The 17681-nt window shown below is 47.9% G+C and overlaps 1 protein-coding gene across 1 annotated transcript in view; it reads left to right on the top strand.

Moving 5' to 3' along the window:
• The window catches only part of B4GALT1 (beta-1,4-galactosyltransferase 1), a 51728-nt gene that overhangs the window by 18237 nt on the left and 15810 nt on the right, over positions 1–17681 (top strand). The window contains exon 2 of the mRNA XM_080820388.1: positions 10978–11213. Within this exon, the coding sequence (XP_080676514.1) occupies positions 10978–11213 (236 nt within the window). The remainder of the gene's footprint in view (positions 1–10977; positions 11214–17681) is intronic.

Below are 17681 nucleotides of genomic sequence, written 5' to 3'. Positions count from 1 at the left end.
CAAGAGTCGGATGCTTAACTGACTGAGCCACCCAGGTGCCCTTCACCCTTGTTTTTTTTTTTTTTAAGAGTTTTTTTAATGTATTTATTTGACAGAGAGAGACACAGCGAAAGAGGGAACACAAGCAAGGGGAATGGGAGAGGGAGAAGCAGGCTCTCCACTGAGCAGGGAGCCTGATGTGGGGCTCGATCCCAGGACCCTGGGATCATGACCCGAGCTGAAGGCAGATGCTTAACAACTGAGCCACCCAGGCGCCCCCCTCACCCTTGTTTTTAAGGTCCATCCATGTTGAATCTGTCATCTATCTGTTCATTTGCCTGTGCAATTTATTGCACAGACCCTTTGTTTCCTCTTTGTACAGTCTCTCACCAGCACTTCTTTCTTTATAATTATGTCAATACTCTTCGTTCCTCTGCATTTTGGTTGTGCTAGTTTAGCTGAACTCAGTTGATTCTCTTCAACAAATGGTCTTTATGATGACTTAACCTCTTACTGAGTTGTATTAAGAATGACTTTATCTCTTAGAGTGTGAGGCCTGCGTGTAAGTATTAGTCATATATATATTCAGCAAACATATGTTGTGGGCCTAGTCTGTGTTAGGCACAGTGCTACCACTGAAAATGTGCAGAGGTCATGAAACCTGCCTGTGGCTTTTCAGAGGTAGAGCAGGGATTTGAGCCTCTTCCTGGTGTGCAGCTTCCCTCAGAAACTGAATTTGGTTCCTGTACACCTGTGTGTCAGATTTTCATATCTTATCTAACAAATGGCCTAGGAAGGTGCAGAGCAAAGTGTTCTTTCCCGAGGAGGGGAAAGTAACTAGGAGAGGAACGGAAGCAGGTGTAGCTCCTACCATCATAGGCCTGGAGTCTTCAAGTGGCAGGCTTTGGGCTACCTGCTGGTGACTGGCTCTGGGCTGAGAGTCGAGGTCCCAAATGAGGCAGGAAGACAGCCTCTGTTTGGAGGGCGAGATTGTAAAATAAAACACCGGGACTAAATCATTCTAATTCTTTCTGAGAAGCTCTTATCCTCTCTTGCAGAAGTGCTCTATTTCTAAAATGAGAGAGATGCCCCAAGATCTTCCTGGAGCTAACAGAATTCCCAGGCAAGTTGGTTTCCCAAGCCTTTCCTGGTAGTGATAACTGTGGGCAGGAACAGTTTCCAGAATTTCCACAAATTCCAGCGGAGGGAGGGAGGAAGGCAGGGAGGGAAGCCAGAGGGAGAAGAGCTGAGTGAGGAGAAAATCTGCCTTTGGGCCAGGACCAAATGAAACAGAAATTCCTCCTGGGATGGATTTTCCCTGGAGGACAACACTGGGAAGCCTGTTTACTGGGCTTTAAAAGTCTGTGGTCCCCAGCACAGTTTCTTGACCTCAGGGCCTTCAATCTCTGTGGTTTCACTGTGGATAAAAACTTTCTCCTTGGGTCACGCCAGGACAGAAGTGTACCATCACACCCTCAGTTCTGGGGCCTCCTCGAGGTTTCCCAGTGCTCTTTCCTTGCTTCTCCTGCCCCACTGAATTCCACATCCGTGGCCATGTATGGTATAGAAATGTGCTTGAGAAGGGTTTAGATCAATCAAGTCAAGTAAGATTCAATTTTATGCCACCTTGGTGGTTCCCTGGAACCCTAGATTAAGAAGGGTTCTGAGACAGTGTTGGTGGGCACAGCAGAGAGAGAGCAGAGGGACGTGTGTGCTGTGACTTGCTGTCCAACGTGAAGATACATCCATGAACAGCAGAACCCTAACGAGTTAATGAGGGGAAGATAAGTATGACTTTTTTTTTTTTTTAAGATTGTATTTATCTGTTAGAGAGAGAGAGCACAAGCAGTGGGAGCGGCAGGCAGAGGGAGGGGGAGAAGCAGTCTCTTTGCTGAGCAGGGAACCAGATGCGGGACTTGATCCCAGGACCCTGATGGATCATGGCCTGATCCACAGTCAACCTACCTGAGCCACCTTAATCTCCTTTCTAAACCCTAGCTCCAGGCAACCACTTTTGTTTCTACAGCTTAGCCTTTTGTGGACATTTACCTTTTTGTTTTTTATTTTTATTTTTAAGATTTTATTTATTTGACAGAGAGAGAGACAGAGCAGGGAGAGAGGGAGAAGCAGGCTTCCTACTAAGCAGGGAGCCCGATGTGGGTCTTGATTCCGGAACCCTAGGATCATAACCTGAGCCAAAGGCAGACTCTTAATGACTGAACCACCCAGGTGCCCTTAATGTTCTTTCTAAACCCTGGCTCCAGGCAACCACTTTTGTCTCCACAGCTTAGCCTTTTATGGACATTTACCTTTTCAACTAGGGCCTTTACCTGGAATTTTTTGACATTCTCTTAAAGATGGCCTCCCCCCCCCCCACCCCAATCCAGAAGTGTCCTGAGAAAGCCTCAATTCCTCTGTCCTTCATTTTCCCTCATGCACAGCCCTGGGGCTGAAATAGAATCCTTTAAAAAATTTTTTTTCTACCTTTTTATTTGTTTTTCCTCTCTTTTATTTTATTTTTTAGGAAAAATCTATTTATTTATTTGACAGAGGGAAAGAGGGAAGGAGCACAAGCAGCGGGAGCGGCCGAGGGAGAGAGGGAGAAGCAGACTCCCTGCTGAGCAGGGAGCCCGATGTGGGACTCGATCCCAGGACCCTGGGATCATAACCTGAGCCAAAGGCAGACACTTAACTGATGGAGCCACCCAGGCGCCCTATTTTATTTTACTTTTTCAAGCTTTACGTGGGGCTTGAACTCACAACTCTGAGATCAGGAGTCACATGCTGTACCATCTGAGTCAAGCAGGCACCCCTGAAACATAATTCTTAAGGTCCCTCCAGCCTTGATCTGCCAGAACTCTTCAGGGTTCTGGTTTGAGGTAGATCCGGACCCTTCAAGGTGGTGGAATCTGACTTTGGCTTTGTTACCTTAGCTTTAGGCCTTGGTACTCTTGGTGACAGAATCCTGGACTGAGTGACCACTCAAGGCTTTTCTGGTGATTTTATGACCCACATCAGACTGAGTTTTAGAGTTATTCTCTCAAGGAACAAATGGTATTTGGTGAAGAGCCTGTTTCATGTGGCTGTGTGAGGTTTAGATGAGAAATGCAGTGTTTTCATTAGGTTAGGCTGTCGACTGCCACAAAGTCTCAAATTATAGGCCTAGAACCCGGAGGAAACTCATTTTAAAGTTGAGGGTGGGGGCTTTGTCTCTAGATCACAAATCAGTTGCTATACCTGAACACAAAAAGGCATATTTAGGGGCGCCTGGATGGCTCAGTCAGTTAAGTGTCTGCTTTTGGCTCAGGTCATGGTCCCAGGGGCCTGGGATTGAGTCCTCATCCAGGAGTCCTCATCCAGCTCCCTGCTCAGTGGGGAGCCTGCTTCTCCCTCTGACTCTGCTCCCCCTGCTTGTGCCTTCTTTCTCTCTCTCTGATAAATAAATAATATCTTTAAAAAAAAAAAGGCATATTTAGAGCCTAGGAAGGAGAGTGTTTTTGGGCTTGGCTGCCTTGGTAATAGATGTATAATTAGGACAACAATCTAGATTCTCAAACATCAAACGCCAGATGGTTCCCCGCCCTGTTAGTTCTGGTTCTTAACCCACAGTTGAACAAGTGCTGTGTGGGTCAGGATACATTTGTGGACCCTACTCTACCAGATACTGTCCCAAGGACAGAAAAGAATGGGACACAACACTTGCCCTCAAGGAGAAGAGGGTCTGATAGAGGGAGCAGGTAGATAGACTGGCCCCTCACCTCAAAGAGCTCTAGTGTAGGCTTGTAAAGTTTGTTGTGTTGATTTGTAAAGTTTGTAAACTTTACATGGAGTTCCCTCTGGCATGCAGAGCAGGGACCAGTTCGTGTCAGGGGCTTAGGGAAAGCTTTGAAGAGGGGACATTTGGTTTGAACTTTGAAGGATTGTTACCTTACCTCTCTCACAAAGGTTTTTGATGTAGCTTTTAAGGATACATACTGTAAAAAAGACAGATATAAATAAAATCAGAAAAAGAGAAAATGTGACTTAGAAAGTTAAAGACTGGGGAAGAGTTAAAATGTAGATATTCATACCTTGTAGCCCAACATAGTTATTACATCTGTCCCTTTGCAAAAGCCAAAAGCGAAGCACATTCTAAGTACTGTCAGAGAGCAGAAATGTACAGTAGTTCCTGAGTATAGATTGTTTTTCTTGGTACACACTCTTTTTTTTATTTTTATTTTTTTATTAAAAAAAATCTTTTTAGAGAGTGAGTGGGAGAGAGATAGAGTGCATATGCAGGCATGCACACACAAGCACGTGAATAGTGGGGGAGGGGGAGAGAAAGAATCCTCAGGCAGACTCCACACTGAGCACAGAGCCCAATGCAGGGTAACAACCCTGAGATGACCTGAGCTGAAATCAAGCCTCAGACACCTAACTGGCTGAGCCACTGGGGCACCCTTCTTGGTACCCACTCTTAAAGACCTTCATGGGGGTGGGAGGGAGGTGGAGGTTAGTGAGTGAACCTGTAAACCACCATTCAAAGTATAGTCCAGGGACACACATGAAAGTTATCTAAAATGCTGTTAAAATGCAGAGTCCTGGGCCTTGGTCCCAGAATTACCAAATGGGGCACTCTGGGGAGTAAAAGCCAGGAATCTGCAGTTTCATGTGCTTTCCCAAATGATTGCTCTTGCACTCCACAGTCTGAACCTCTGCAGTAGAAGGAAACCTCACCAGCATTTTGAAAGCCAGTGCAGTAGCAAATAAGAGGACTTGGCCTTGGGGCGCCTGGCAGGCTCAGTCAGAAGAGCATGCAACTCCTGATCTCAGGGTCGTGAGCCCCATGCTGGGTGAAGAGATTACTAAAACAAATAACTTTAAAAATAGAATTAAAAAGAGTACTTGGCCTTTGTTTGAAGATTTAATGGGGAGAGAGAGCAGAGTGCAAGAAAGGGCAGTTTCACTGACGTGGATGGTTCATTGGTGGCCAGGTCACTTTCAGGTGATATTTTGGAAGATCTACCAAGTGTGGTGGTTCAAGCATATGGCAGGGCCACTTCTAAGCATAGATAGAGAAGTAATGGATGCCCCTGTTCTCGATTAGTCCAGCTTCCTCTTGGCCACCTGGGCTATGCTCTGTAGACCTCCTCTGGCAGGCTCTTTTATTTTTTGAGCAAATACTTTGTTTTTTTCTGTGCCCCCAAATGCAGGGTTCTGAGACCACAAATGTGCTCTGCTTCCTGTCGAAAAAGTGTTTCCGTCTCTGGGGTCTAATAGTGGCTTAGATGGTAAGTTGGCAGAAAGAACAGTTGGTGTTGAAATTGTGTTGAGCATACAGTATGCTTGAAACATATTGAGTTAGCATCAACCCTACATTATTCCTCTTTTCTGGTCACTGAATTGTATGTTTTGAAATCTTTATTTTGGAAGACGCTTGCTTATTGGGAATGGGATGAAAGAGGGGGTTATACTTCTTTTCTTGGTTTATATTTTAAAATAGTTATTGTTTAATTTTAAAGATAGATGCAAAGGTATAAAGAAAAATACCATGAACATCTGGTTTAAGAAATAAATCATTTCCAATACTTTCGAAGCCTTGGTGAGCTAGATTTTAAAATTTGATAAGTAATGGTTAACATGAGATTTGAGAAGTCCCTTCTGGTGACTCTCTGTCCCCTGCTCTTACATCAAGTTTCCTGGAAGTGTATTGAAAGCCTCTTAGTTGCTTGTATCATAGTTGTGTGCTCTCCACTCAGGTAAGATTTGTTGGTATACTCTGTGTCCATGGCAGCCAAGTGGCCACAACTCTTGCCTGATGAGTTCTCTCTGAGAGGAGCTGCTTCTGTGCAAAGGTTTCCTTGACTCTCTTCTCTGGCATGAGAATGGACACCCCTTCCTTTGTGCCATTTTGGCTGTTCTCAGCACTGTTACCCTCACCTTTGTTTGCTGGTCTCCCTTCCCTCCAAGAGCAAAGAGCTCTTCTTAACCCAGCTCTGCTGCTGCCTCCCTGGCACCTAGCAACCTGGCTCTGGGCAGTAGATGGTGCTTCTCAGTTCTAGTCTGAGGGGTCACAAGGGGTACCATGAGTTCACGGGCCGACTGCAGACAGCTGTCACCTCAAGCTGGGGGATTTGGTAGGACCTGTCATCCAGTGCCTGTCTGTCCTTCAGAAGATTGGTACAGAGAAAAATGGCCTACCCATATGAGCTCTGTGGTTGAGGGGGAGAGAGCTTGAAGAGGCACTGTGTCACACTGTTGGGGCTGAGGCCTGGCCAAGGAAGACATGCTGGCACCCCAACTTGAGGACCACAGAGTTCTGGGTACTGCCTATAGTCTCACAGTTTCCATGTGTTTCAGTTTCATCACCCAGGAAATTTGCCAAAGAAACTTCAGGGCCAGATCCTTGGCTGTCAAGTATGGATTTTTTTACAAATTAAAATTAAAATAAATCAGTTGAGTCTCAAAATCCACCATGATTATTTCACAAAAGGACATTTTAACATTTAGAGTGAGAAGCACTTGACTTTGGAAGAAAGGGTATTCTGATACATTGGTTACATTTAGCTTAATGAAGAACAGTGTGCATGGTCTTTACTTTTACCCATTCGTGGCAGGCTGGTGAAACATTGTCACAACCCAGCATCAAGTCAGAGATCATATCCTGAGCCACTGGCCGGTCAGCTGGGAAGTGGTGACTAGATGTTCCAGCCTGTTTTGCTGAGGACAAGAATGAACTAGTGGCTCAGCCAGCACGAAAGTGAGACGGGGAGTCCTTGTTGGCCTGGCTCTAGATGAGCCGGGCTTTGATGGAGGGGCATGTGTGTGTTTGGGTTTGCTGTGCCGGGCAAGGGAGCAGTGGAATTTGTCTGAGTCGAGCTCACACATTGAAGTGATTGAGCGCCTTACACGCAAGGCCGTGACCTGGACTCCCAGCCGAGAGGCCCACGTGGCGGGGCTTTAGCTGGGGGAGCCAGGGACAGGCTCACATCTGCTCAGCTGCTTACGTAACCCTGCTTCCAGCTCCTAGAGCCAAGAAAACACACAAGCCAGCCCAGCAGGGCCTAGGGCCCATGGTAGCACACGCCATGCGCCGCACAGCAAGGGAGCCTTGGCTCAGTGTGAGGACTGTCATGAAGCCCTCAGTCCTCAGCCTCCTCCCCTTGCTTCTCTCGGAGGCCCCTGGCAGTGACTCTGAGATCTGATAGCAGTTTGCTGTGGTTCTGGGCAGAGCTGGCCACTGCCCTCCTGGAGCCTGAGCTCTCTGGATTTTCTTGTTGGGACAGCGCCAGCAGGCCGTGGAGGGCGGCATCTGCAGCATGGCAGGGGTGTGCAGGGCCCTCGGGGAGGCCTCCTGACTGGCACTGGACCCAGGAAGCATTTGGCTCCAGATCTGCAGCCCCCGCTGCTGAGGGCTGACCCAGCTCAGGAGTGAGCCCCAGGGCTCTCGGGGCTATGGACGCGTCAGAGAAAGCAGGTGGGGCACGGATTGCCATGGAGAGCAGGACTGGGGATTGCGGTGCTCTTGGTGTGTCACAGACATGATGGGGGTTGTGAGAAGGGCCCAGAGAGGACCAAGAATCTGAGAAGAGGCTGTTCAGTAATAAAGCCCCGCGGAAGCCTTTAGAGGAGTGATTCTCTTAGACAGCTTTAAATCAGGGTAGTTTTCACTTAGGTTCTGCCACACCCTCATCAGGGAGCTCCTTGAGGTCAGGAATTGCCGTCTGTCACTCCCCTCCCCCACTGGGCACACAGTCTCACACAGGTGCCCAGGAAGTACTGGGCAGGAAGGGGTGGGAGAGTAGAAGATGGATCACCTAGGTTGTCAGCTCCCAGAATCGATGGATAATGGTGTCAGTTGCCGAGGAAACTCTGGAGAAGAGGCAGGTTTGGCTATAGGTGATGATGGGGTGGGGTGTTGAATAAGATAAGAGTTCATTTGGTGCTGGTTGGATTCCAGTCCCTGCAATCTCCAGATGGGAAACCAGTATCTTGAGAGTGGGTGGCACTTGCCCAGAGACCATCCAGCAAGTCACTAGTGGAGCTCAACCAGGGCTCAGGCAGCCTTTCTCCTACCTAGGAAACTCTACCTCAGGACTGCCATTTTGGAACCCCCCAACAGGCAAAACTAAGATGCTTTCCAGTCCACAGGTGTCTGCTCTCAGGAGGTTGGGCAGACCAATTGTGAATTCCTGTCTTCTGGGTTGGTTTCAGAAGGTATGAGCAAGTCAGTAGGGTGAGAGTCCAGATGCCTGTTGGGTTCCCGAAAATGGAGTTATGTTTAGCAGCATCTTCAGAACTAGAGGTAGGGTGGGGTACAGGGAGTTGGGGGCGGGGTTGCAGATGTTGTGGGGCCCTCTGAAGTGAGAAGAGCCCAGTGACGATCTTTTCATGTTTTTCACAAGTGCACTGGGCTGCAGGGCCTCCCAGAAGCTTTGCTGGGGTCAAGCAGCCCAGGCCTAATGGACCTTATGGGGAAGGGCTACCTCCATGAAAGCCCCAAAGCTCACGAAGATGAGAGGTTCAGCTCCCCATTGTCCAGTCACCTGGGCTCCTTGTGATTTAGCTCCGTCCGCAAATTGGCCAAGTCATTCCCCAGTGGAGCATCCTGAGATTCCATATTTTCTACAAATTGCCTCACATGATTCTGAAGGATGGGTTTGAGAAAAACTGGTTCAGGTGACCTCTTACTTAGTCCTGGAGCATAGTACCTACTCACCCGAGGGCATCCTGAGGAGTTGGAACTGGGTCAGTTGTGTGAGGGACTAATCTATGAGGCCTCTGTGCCCCTGCGCCAGGGCGTCTGCTTTCTGAGCTCTGGTAATGAAGGGAGCAAAAGGATGAAGGCAGACTGAGGCTTATTATTAATTTTAAGGTTCCGGTCTGTCTTTAAATGCAAAAGTCTGTTGTTAGAAGAAAGAGGGGAGGGCATTTCTGGCAGGGAGACAAGTATGGACGTAGGCACGGTTTATTGGAATGGGGATGGAAGTAGAGCTGACTGAAGGGCCTTGTTGCCAAACTGAGAGGTTTAGCCTTCCTTGTCAAAGACCGCAGGCCCTCTGAGCCATCAGAATTTTTTGTTTGTTTGTTTTGTTTTGTTTTTGTAATCAGGAAAGTGATATGATCAGATCTACATCTCAGAAGAAAATAAATGGGTGGGAATGGGTCCAGTGATGATGGAACTGAGTCAGCGTTGGAGGGAGGGAGGGTGTAAGAAGTACTAGGGGATGCTGAGGAGGAGGAAATGGGGAGTCTTCACCTGCTGACAAGCAAGAGGAGCAAGAATCACAACTTCCTTTTCTGGGGCTCGTTTCAAGAGGGTGAGTGATTTCTGGGCACAAGGGGTGCTTGGAGCGTCACATGTTACTGATGAACAAATAGGGCAAAGGAGTGATGTGTGGTGGGCCTTGGGTGGGTCTCACCAGCATGTTTCAGGCGTGCTTGCTCCCAGTGTGTGGTCAGCATTCCCACCTCTATTCTGTAGTCGCCTTTGTTCTCATGGCTAGTTGGCTTCACAGGTCAAGCTCGTTACACTAGAGTAACAGTTCTCAAAATGTGTTCCCTGGTCGAGTGGTTCTATGGCCAAAGAAGTTTGGGAAATGGTGGGTTATATAAAGTGAAGGGGGTTTCTTGACTGCACAACTTCTCAGAGCCTTTGGTGTGCCTTAAGATTGAGTATGCTTATTTGACCAGGTGACATGTTCTTCCATTGAGCATCTTACAGGAATTATTGTTTCCTGGAACCTGGTTGGAGAAATCTGGCCTACAGGGAATACTAGGGCTCTAGGTTTGAGTTTTTTTGTTTTTTGTTTTTTGTATTTTTAGATTTTATTTATTTATTTGAGAGAGAGAACACGAACGTGGGGGGAGGGACAGAGGCAGAGGGAGAGGAAGTAGTCTCCCTGCTGAGCAGGGAGCCTAACTCACAACTCAACCCCAGGACCCCAGGATCATAACCTGAGCCAAAGGCAGACGCCTAATCACCCAGGTGCCCTGGGTTTGAGTATTGACTCTGTCCCCAGTTTCCTGTGTATTCCTGGGCCTGTCATCTTTTCCCTGCCCTCCACTGTGCATGCCACATGAGGGTCAGTCCCCAGCTGAGGAGTGGAGTCCTCTCCTAGCTCCACCTTAGGAAACAAGGATTTCCATGTCTGTATCTGGATATTGACCTCTCCCACTACTACTACTACCCTATCAGTACCTCAGAATCCACAATCCACATCATCAATTTTTCTTCTAAGTCAAGAGTTCTCTTACTAATTTACTTCTCTCATCTGGAACCGTATTCTTCCAGGATAGAAACTTGGTGGTCCTCTCTAACTTTCTCTCCCTTCCTCATCTCCTTTGTTATTCTACCACCGATACTTACTACTAAGCATCCTTCTTTGGTGTTCTTTTCAGCTGTTTCTCATCATCCTGTAGTTTGCTCTAGGTCTCAGTTCCTCCAGTCCCTACCCCTGGAGTTTTTTAAAATCTGTGCATCAGGTGTCTTCCTGAGACATGGGTTCCTCATACTACTCCTTACTACCTTCCGATTTGAGGCTGATTTCCACAACACCATCCTCCCTGACACACATACACAGACACACACACCCCTTTTTCCAACTAGACTAGGTTCAGAGAGTTGATGGACATCATTTGTGCAAGGCCACACAGCTGGGAGGTGGCAAAGATAGGTCTTCACCTCAGGATTTCTGAGAAAGTGCTTTCTCATGCATTTTCTGATCCTTAAAACAACCTTTCAGGAAGTGTTAGCAGCAGTCACTCCCTTTCCAGTTAGAGCTGAGAAACCTAGAATCTCAGGGGAGTGGGTCCTGGGCAGATGTGTGCTTCATAGGGTGACCAGCTGTCCAGCTTTGCCTGGGCCTGAGGGGTTTCCTGGGATGGTTGGTCATCCTAGTGCTGGACATAAGTGCCTTTTTCGTAGCCACACTGCCTCCCAGGAGGATATGTCTCCTGAGACTGTGGCCTGGGGGAACACTGTAGCTTGCTAACTTCTCCTTCCTTCCACCTCTGTAGTCGGCCCCATGGTGATCGAGTTTAACATGCCTGTGGACCTGAAGCTTGTGGAGAAACAGAACCCAGAGGTGAAGGTGGGCGGCCGCTATACCCCCAAGAACTGCATCTCTCCCCACAAGGTGGCCATCGTTATTCCATTCCGTAACCGGCAGGAACACCTCAAGTACTGGCTGTATTACTTGCACCCAATCCTACAGCGTCAGCAGTTAGACTACGGCATCTATGTTATCAACCAGGTGAGGTCTGGGAAGACGGTGTGAGGGAGGGAATATGCGAGTAATGAGGGGTGAGAGAAAGAAACCGATACTAGACATGTGACATTTTATAACCCCGCCAGCCTTACCCTCCTTAGGCAATGCAGATAAACCAGATACCATACAACTTGCTTGTCGCTGTCTGCTCTTTGGGCAAGGGTATTTGCTTGCTGGGGTATTTTGTTTTCTTTTTGCTGCAAGTGCACTTTCAGCAAAATTGAGAGAAACACGACAATCCTCATTCTCCCAAAGTAGAGCATGGATTATTTCCCATCCTTGGGTAGTTGTGTATTTTTCTTAAAAAAAAAAAAAAGATAAAAACACCCATTTAAATGTCAGAGTTTTAGGCAGCTTCGAAATTATCCAGTCCAATGTATCTTCTGGGACACCTGCTGGAGATAGCACCCTTAGATCAGGCCTGAATGCCATCCCCCAGCAAAATGGCTGGGGAAATTGAATTTTTAGGCCACTGAGCATCATGTGCACTGGGCTGGGTCTGAGAAAAGAGAGCTGCTCACTGCATGTCTGATTTGTGTGTGTTGAGCTTAGCCATGCTTAGGAAACTAATGTGGAAGACATGTTAGCCTTTATCAGCATGACCTGGAGAATCAGATTGATCTAGAATGTAGTTTTTAAAAAATAACTTTGCTGATTTCCAGTTTGTTTGAGAAGCACTATTATTTTTCTAAGAGTGTAACTTTGGTGTTTTGAGTTTATTATAAATACCTAAATTCATGATTTTATAACTTACTAGGTGGAATAACACATTTACCCTGTCTGTACACTAAAGTTCATTGAAATTCATCTGAAGAGGACAGTATACCCATTCTAAAAGACTCACTGTCCATTTCAAGATAAATTCTGGAGCTGCTTGAGGTAGTTAAAGTGTTGGTAGTTGACAGCTTCCGTAAAAGTAGAGGGCTTTTGTTTGCCTTCCTGGGACCAGAGGGAAGTTGGAAATAGCAGTGTGTCCATCGAACATTTCCAAGCACTGCCATGACATTGTGCTGCAGAGAGATTCTAAAGAAGTAAGGTCCCACCCAGTTCTGTCTGTCTAGAAGCTTTCTTCCCCACAGTGGCAAGTGGGACCCTTCTAGAGAATAATTTGTTAATAGTCCCAAATAGCATGTGATTAGATGGTGGCTGCCAAATGCTTTGGAAACTCAGAGGAAGGCAAGAGCAGTGAGTGGCCTAGAAGAACCAGGGTATCAGACTACATTCTAAGGCCTGGAGGGACACCTGGGCATCTCAGCTGGAGCCAGTGAACAGGGGCTTTAATGCAGAAAGAAGTTATGCATATTCCCAGTGATAAAGTTGACCACAGGGATAGGAAAGCAGCAGAGGAGATAGGGCCAGGTGTAGGAGCTGAGTCTGTCAGGTAGGGAAGAGCAGAACAGCCCTGCTAAAAGGGAACTGAAGTTCAAGGTGGGGGAGTAGGTGGTAGGCAAACCCCTCAAGGCTCTTTAAGTCCCCTGACCAAATGGGCCATAGACCAAGGCCCTGAGAAAATCTGCAAGCAAGACAGCCAGACAGTTGTGGATCATCTTAGAAGAATACTTGAGAATGTGAGAGAGAATAGGTAAATGCCTTATAAAATCCAAGCCACTTTAATCCAACCAGTATTTGTTCAAGAAAACCCCTGTCATCAAGGAACATTTGTCTGATGCCAATGAACACATGTTGATCGTGGCAAGATTCAGAAACATTATTAAAGCAATGGCAGTGAGTACCTAGAAGAGGAAGCCATCATTGCCAGGAGCCAGTAGGGATCACCAAAAATAAGCCATGCCAGCTGCATTGCCTTCCTCTCTTCAACGGTTACTATACCAGTAGATGAGTGACAAACTATAGACAACAGTGTTGTCAGAGCTTACTACACAAAGCATTTGATGGCCTCCCCCAATCTGCCTGCACACAAGATAGACAGCTGTGGGCTAGATAGCATATAAATTAGATTAAAATATATACTTGAGTAAGGAGGGTAAAAGAATTCGTGGTGATGCTGAGTTTTTTAATTTAGGTGACCCAGGTCAAGGAAGACTGGAGGGAAGGATGCTAAGGTAGAGATAGGTTGTATTTTAGGAGAATGGGAGACTGCCCCATTCAATTATAAAGTCAAAACAAATATTGGACCAGTGAAATTTAGCCATGTTCCTAAATTCCTATGACAGAATTTGTATAGATGTTTCCCAGGTTTTACACAACAGGTTTCTGAAAATGTTATACCAGCTAGATGCTTCTGCCTGCCCCAGTCCAAGCTGGCAGAACAACCAAGCAAGCCAGCTTGGCCGGTGGCACCGCCGTGCTGGCTCACACTGGCCACTGCGTAAGATGGGGCTTCTTCCAAGGTGCACTTTCTGCAGTGGAGCTCTGAGGCCACGTGTGTTTGAGAAATGCTGGATGGAACAACGGGAAGCAGGCCTCCTTCCTGTAGAACCTTTAGTGTGCTGGTGTATGTTACAGCCTCCAAAGCAACTCAGCAGCGGGTATTTTCTGAGCTTGGCTGGCTGGAGATCTGTTTTCTAAGAACCATCTCGAGCAATGAATGTTCTTTGAATTACACTTTGGGGAAAGCAGGCCTAAACCAATACCTCCCTCCTTCCCCTCAACCCTATTCCCCTGCCCCACCTACCTCTTTACTTCCCTAGGAACTGAGACCACCACCCCCCAGTCTCTTCCCACTTGCAGTTTAACGTTGGAAATATTTTATTTTTAGCTTTCCAAACATATTTACATCTTCTTTCCCTTCTAGTCTTTTCAGTATCATTATCTCACCACCCCCCTTCCATGTCTTTTTTGCTTCTCCATCTTTTCCTTCTTTTCTAAAGGTTAACTTTCCACCTCAGGAAAATCTTTTCCTCCTTATCTCTCTCTCCCCCAGCTAATCTTATTTATTCTGCTCCAACTCTACCCTGATGATTTCTTTGGGAAAGTATGATCTGACTTCCAGATAACTGAATCATGAAGAAACTTGAAGTTTGCTCTGCCTTTCCGGTAAAGAAAATCATCTGTATGATATCCGTAAAGTGCATGTAATAAAGTGGTGAGAGGAAACCTAATCCTTGAAAAGACGCAGAAGAAGAAACATTTGGAGCATGCCCCACCTACAAATTAGGAATTTCCTCTGTTCTCTTTTGCTGTTATATAAAGAAGAGGAAGAAAGGGAGTTGGTAGCATCTGGCTTTGACCTTCCTGTAAATAGGCATTCAAGCCTCCCGTTGTCTCCCTGCCTCAGACACCCCGCCTGCCCCATTTAAGATGAGAGAGAAAGAATGCTTGAAGTAGGAGGGGCCTCTGAGACATCCATCCCAAAGGTTCTCAAACAGGTTTTGGAGAACAGAACCTCCTGCCCCATGGAAATGCTATGCAGTACCCCCAGCAACAGCAGGTCACTGTGGCGGCTATTCTATGTGAACTGGAGACAGTGTTCCCATCCTGAACCCCACACCTCCCCGCTTCCCCTTCAGTCTTTGCTGGGATCTGCCTGATCCCCCGAGGCCAGGTAGTATGAAAACATCTACTCTCTTGTACCCCTGAGGAAATGAGGCTCAGAGAGGGGAAAGGAGCAGTAGGAGGTCACATACATGACAGGAAGGCTGCAGCTGCAGCCCAGTCCCTGTCACCTAGTGCCCTCTCACTGCACCTGCACTCACTCTGTCCTTTGGGCCATCTGGTCCCTTCCTCAGTCTTTCTCCCAGCTGGGTAGAAGGGCTGGGGGTGAGCTTCAGGCTTGGATTGCCTGGGTTCCAGCTCTGCCACTTCCCCACGCTGTGACCATAGGCTCAAATTCTTCAGACCTCTCTTTCCTCGTCGGCGGGAGGGAGAGGTTTTGGTATTTGCACGTGGGGCCTGTAAAGCACCTGGTACAGGGCAAACCCTCAGTAAACACTAACTGTTATTGCTATGATTTGCGTTCCTTCTCCCCTCTTACCCCTCCTTTCTTCCTGTTTCCTTGCCCAGTGCTCTAGTGATGAACTCTTTACTGCTCTCCCTGCCTCCTGCTTCACCTCTACTGAGTACCAGCCTCAAGACCATCCCTCCCATTTGTATGGGCTCCATGGGGTCAGAGGATAGTGGGTAGTCACACGAAACAGAATCTCAGGGGACTTAGGGACCATGTCAAACCCAGCAGCTTCTTCTGAGTAGGGTTGTGTTTCAAGGTCCGCACACAGAGGTGAGGTTCCATGGGCTTCTGTGGCCCCTACCTGTGTCCATGTTAACCACTCCCTTTTGCTTTAGGCCCCTCCAATTACCATAATAATTTGCATCTCACAGTAAGTGGGGTGGAGGGGAGCAGGGAAGCCTTTACCAGCTGAAATTGCTGTCTGTCCTCTGGTCTCCACCTCTCCTCCTGCCCTGACCCCCCAGTGTTCAAGCCTCCCATTAGGGTTCTGGCCTGTCTGCCCTCTTGGAGCCAAGGATGCTGCTTGGTGGCACCAATGTCCCACCTGCAGTCCGACCCCAGGGCTTTGGTGCAGAGGTGTACACCAAGATGTCATAGCAGGTGGGGGAGGGGTGCTGTAACTCCTCATACTTTAAACGAGGAAAGGAAACTATAAAACCACCTACAGTGAAAGAAAGGCAGGTTACCACCTGGTAGTAAAAGCCATATATATATGTTTGTGAAGTTAACCAAATGGTAAATAAAAATTACCAAACAGGTGAGGAATGGAGGCCCAGCTGTCAGGTAGGTTTGTCATAACCGTGCAGCCCTTTGTCCTGAGTCAGGGGCCAGGACTGGTATGTCCGATTTTGTGTATCCTCTGGTGCTTCTGATCTTACTCAGCTGTCTAAGATCTTTCTAGTTCTGACCATGTTACCCTTTAAGCCCTTCCCTGTATCCCCACTGCCTACAACCAAGGGTCCAAAGTGCCAAGCTTGGCATCTGAGACCATCTAAGTCCCCCCATGACCTATCTCTAGCTACTTCCTCCTCAGCCCTCCTTTAGACACACTTGATACCACAGACTCTGGACTCCCTGTCTTCACTGTGTTCCCCTCCTTGTGCCTTTGCTTATGCGGCCCCCTCTGCCCTGTGTGCCTGTCCTTCCTCTTTCTAGCCACTATTTAACCCTCACCCCCACCTTAGTTAGCTCTGTGAGGCCTTGGAGTGGAGCCAGCTTCTCCTCCCCACTGTTCCCAGGCCACTCAGTGCTTTCTAGTGAGGGGTGAGGAGGGATTCTATGTGTACATGCTCTCCCTGGCCTGCAGCCTCTAGACCCCAGGCCCATTAGGTCTGATTTCCCTCTGCCTCCCTGACCCCATAGCTCCACGCACAGTCCAGTGCTTAGTTAGGGTTTGGAGCTAGCAGCTGCTCCGTGGGACTCCTGCCCATTTACTGAACACCCATCCTCAGGACCCCTTGCTCCTGGCTCTCTGGTGAGGTCTGTTCCTCTTGGAAGTGAAGCCTCCTTTCTTAGGGCAGGTCATGAGCCTTGGGAACCAACCTGCACAGCCCTTCCCCAGGCCCCCCTCCAAGGCTTCCTCCTTGCTGAACAGAGCAGGCTGCCTGGGAGATTGCCTCAGGGTAACCTTGCTTTTCAGGAAAAATGCAGAGAACCTACTTTAGCCCTGTGGTTGATGATGGTCATAGACTTTTATGGTCCTTTGGACTGAACCTCTTTCATGGTCTCACTTTGGATTTTGACCCTACCAGCCCCCCAGTAAGGCAGAGGGCTACTCATTGTTTCCGCTGAGAAAAAGCTTACGAAGGTAAGCAGCTTGCTCGGGGACCTATGATGGCTGGGTGGCGGAGCTGGAATTTGTACAGCGATGACCTGAGGCCTAAGGAATGCCTTGCTTTGCCACGTTCAGTCCTGAACACAGTCATTCCCCTCACTGGGAAACAGCTCCATATCCATCTGGCAACACCATCTCGAGTCCCAGTGGATTGTGAGAGGTGAGTAGCAGCTTTGGAGTAACAGCCTCAAGCCCTTGTGGGAGGCTTGCCCAGTTGTCATGCCTGACAGGTAAATCTTGGTCTGAAAGCCTCAGGGTGCAGCAGAGGGCGCCCTGCCTGAGGGTTCTTAGGCTTTGGAATTTTTTTTACCTCTTCCTTTTTGTCTGTGCACTGTTGTGAGGTAGTTCCAGGCTGCTTGTCTGGAACCAAGTATGGCCAGCTTTGGAGACAGCCCGTTGTACCCTCTATCAGTGAGAGTAACCACACCTCAGCAACTTACCTCTGTCACTGGGCCAAGTAGCTGGTTCCTACATGAGGCCAAGATGAGTTAGACTGAATCAGACTCATATCTCTCCCATTGTGGAGAAGGACAGCAGCCCAGGCCTATGGCCCCCACTGGTTTGGTTTCTGTGTTGATCTTGTCTATTCACCATCCCCTCCCTGCCACCCATCCCTGCCTTCCATTTTTCTCCTGAAGCTGTCAGCACCCAGATTGATGTATGCAGGAATGGGGCTCGGAAGTGGTAGGGCCAGTCCTATCCTGCAGCACCC

The sequence above is a fragment of the Martes martes genome, assembly GCF_963455335.1.
Source record: "Martes martes genome assembly, chromosome: 12".
Lineage (NCBI taxonomy): Eukaryota > Metazoa > Chordata > Mammalia > Carnivora > Mustelidae > Martes > Martes martes.
This window is presented reverse-complemented; position numbering and strand designations above follow the sequence as displayed.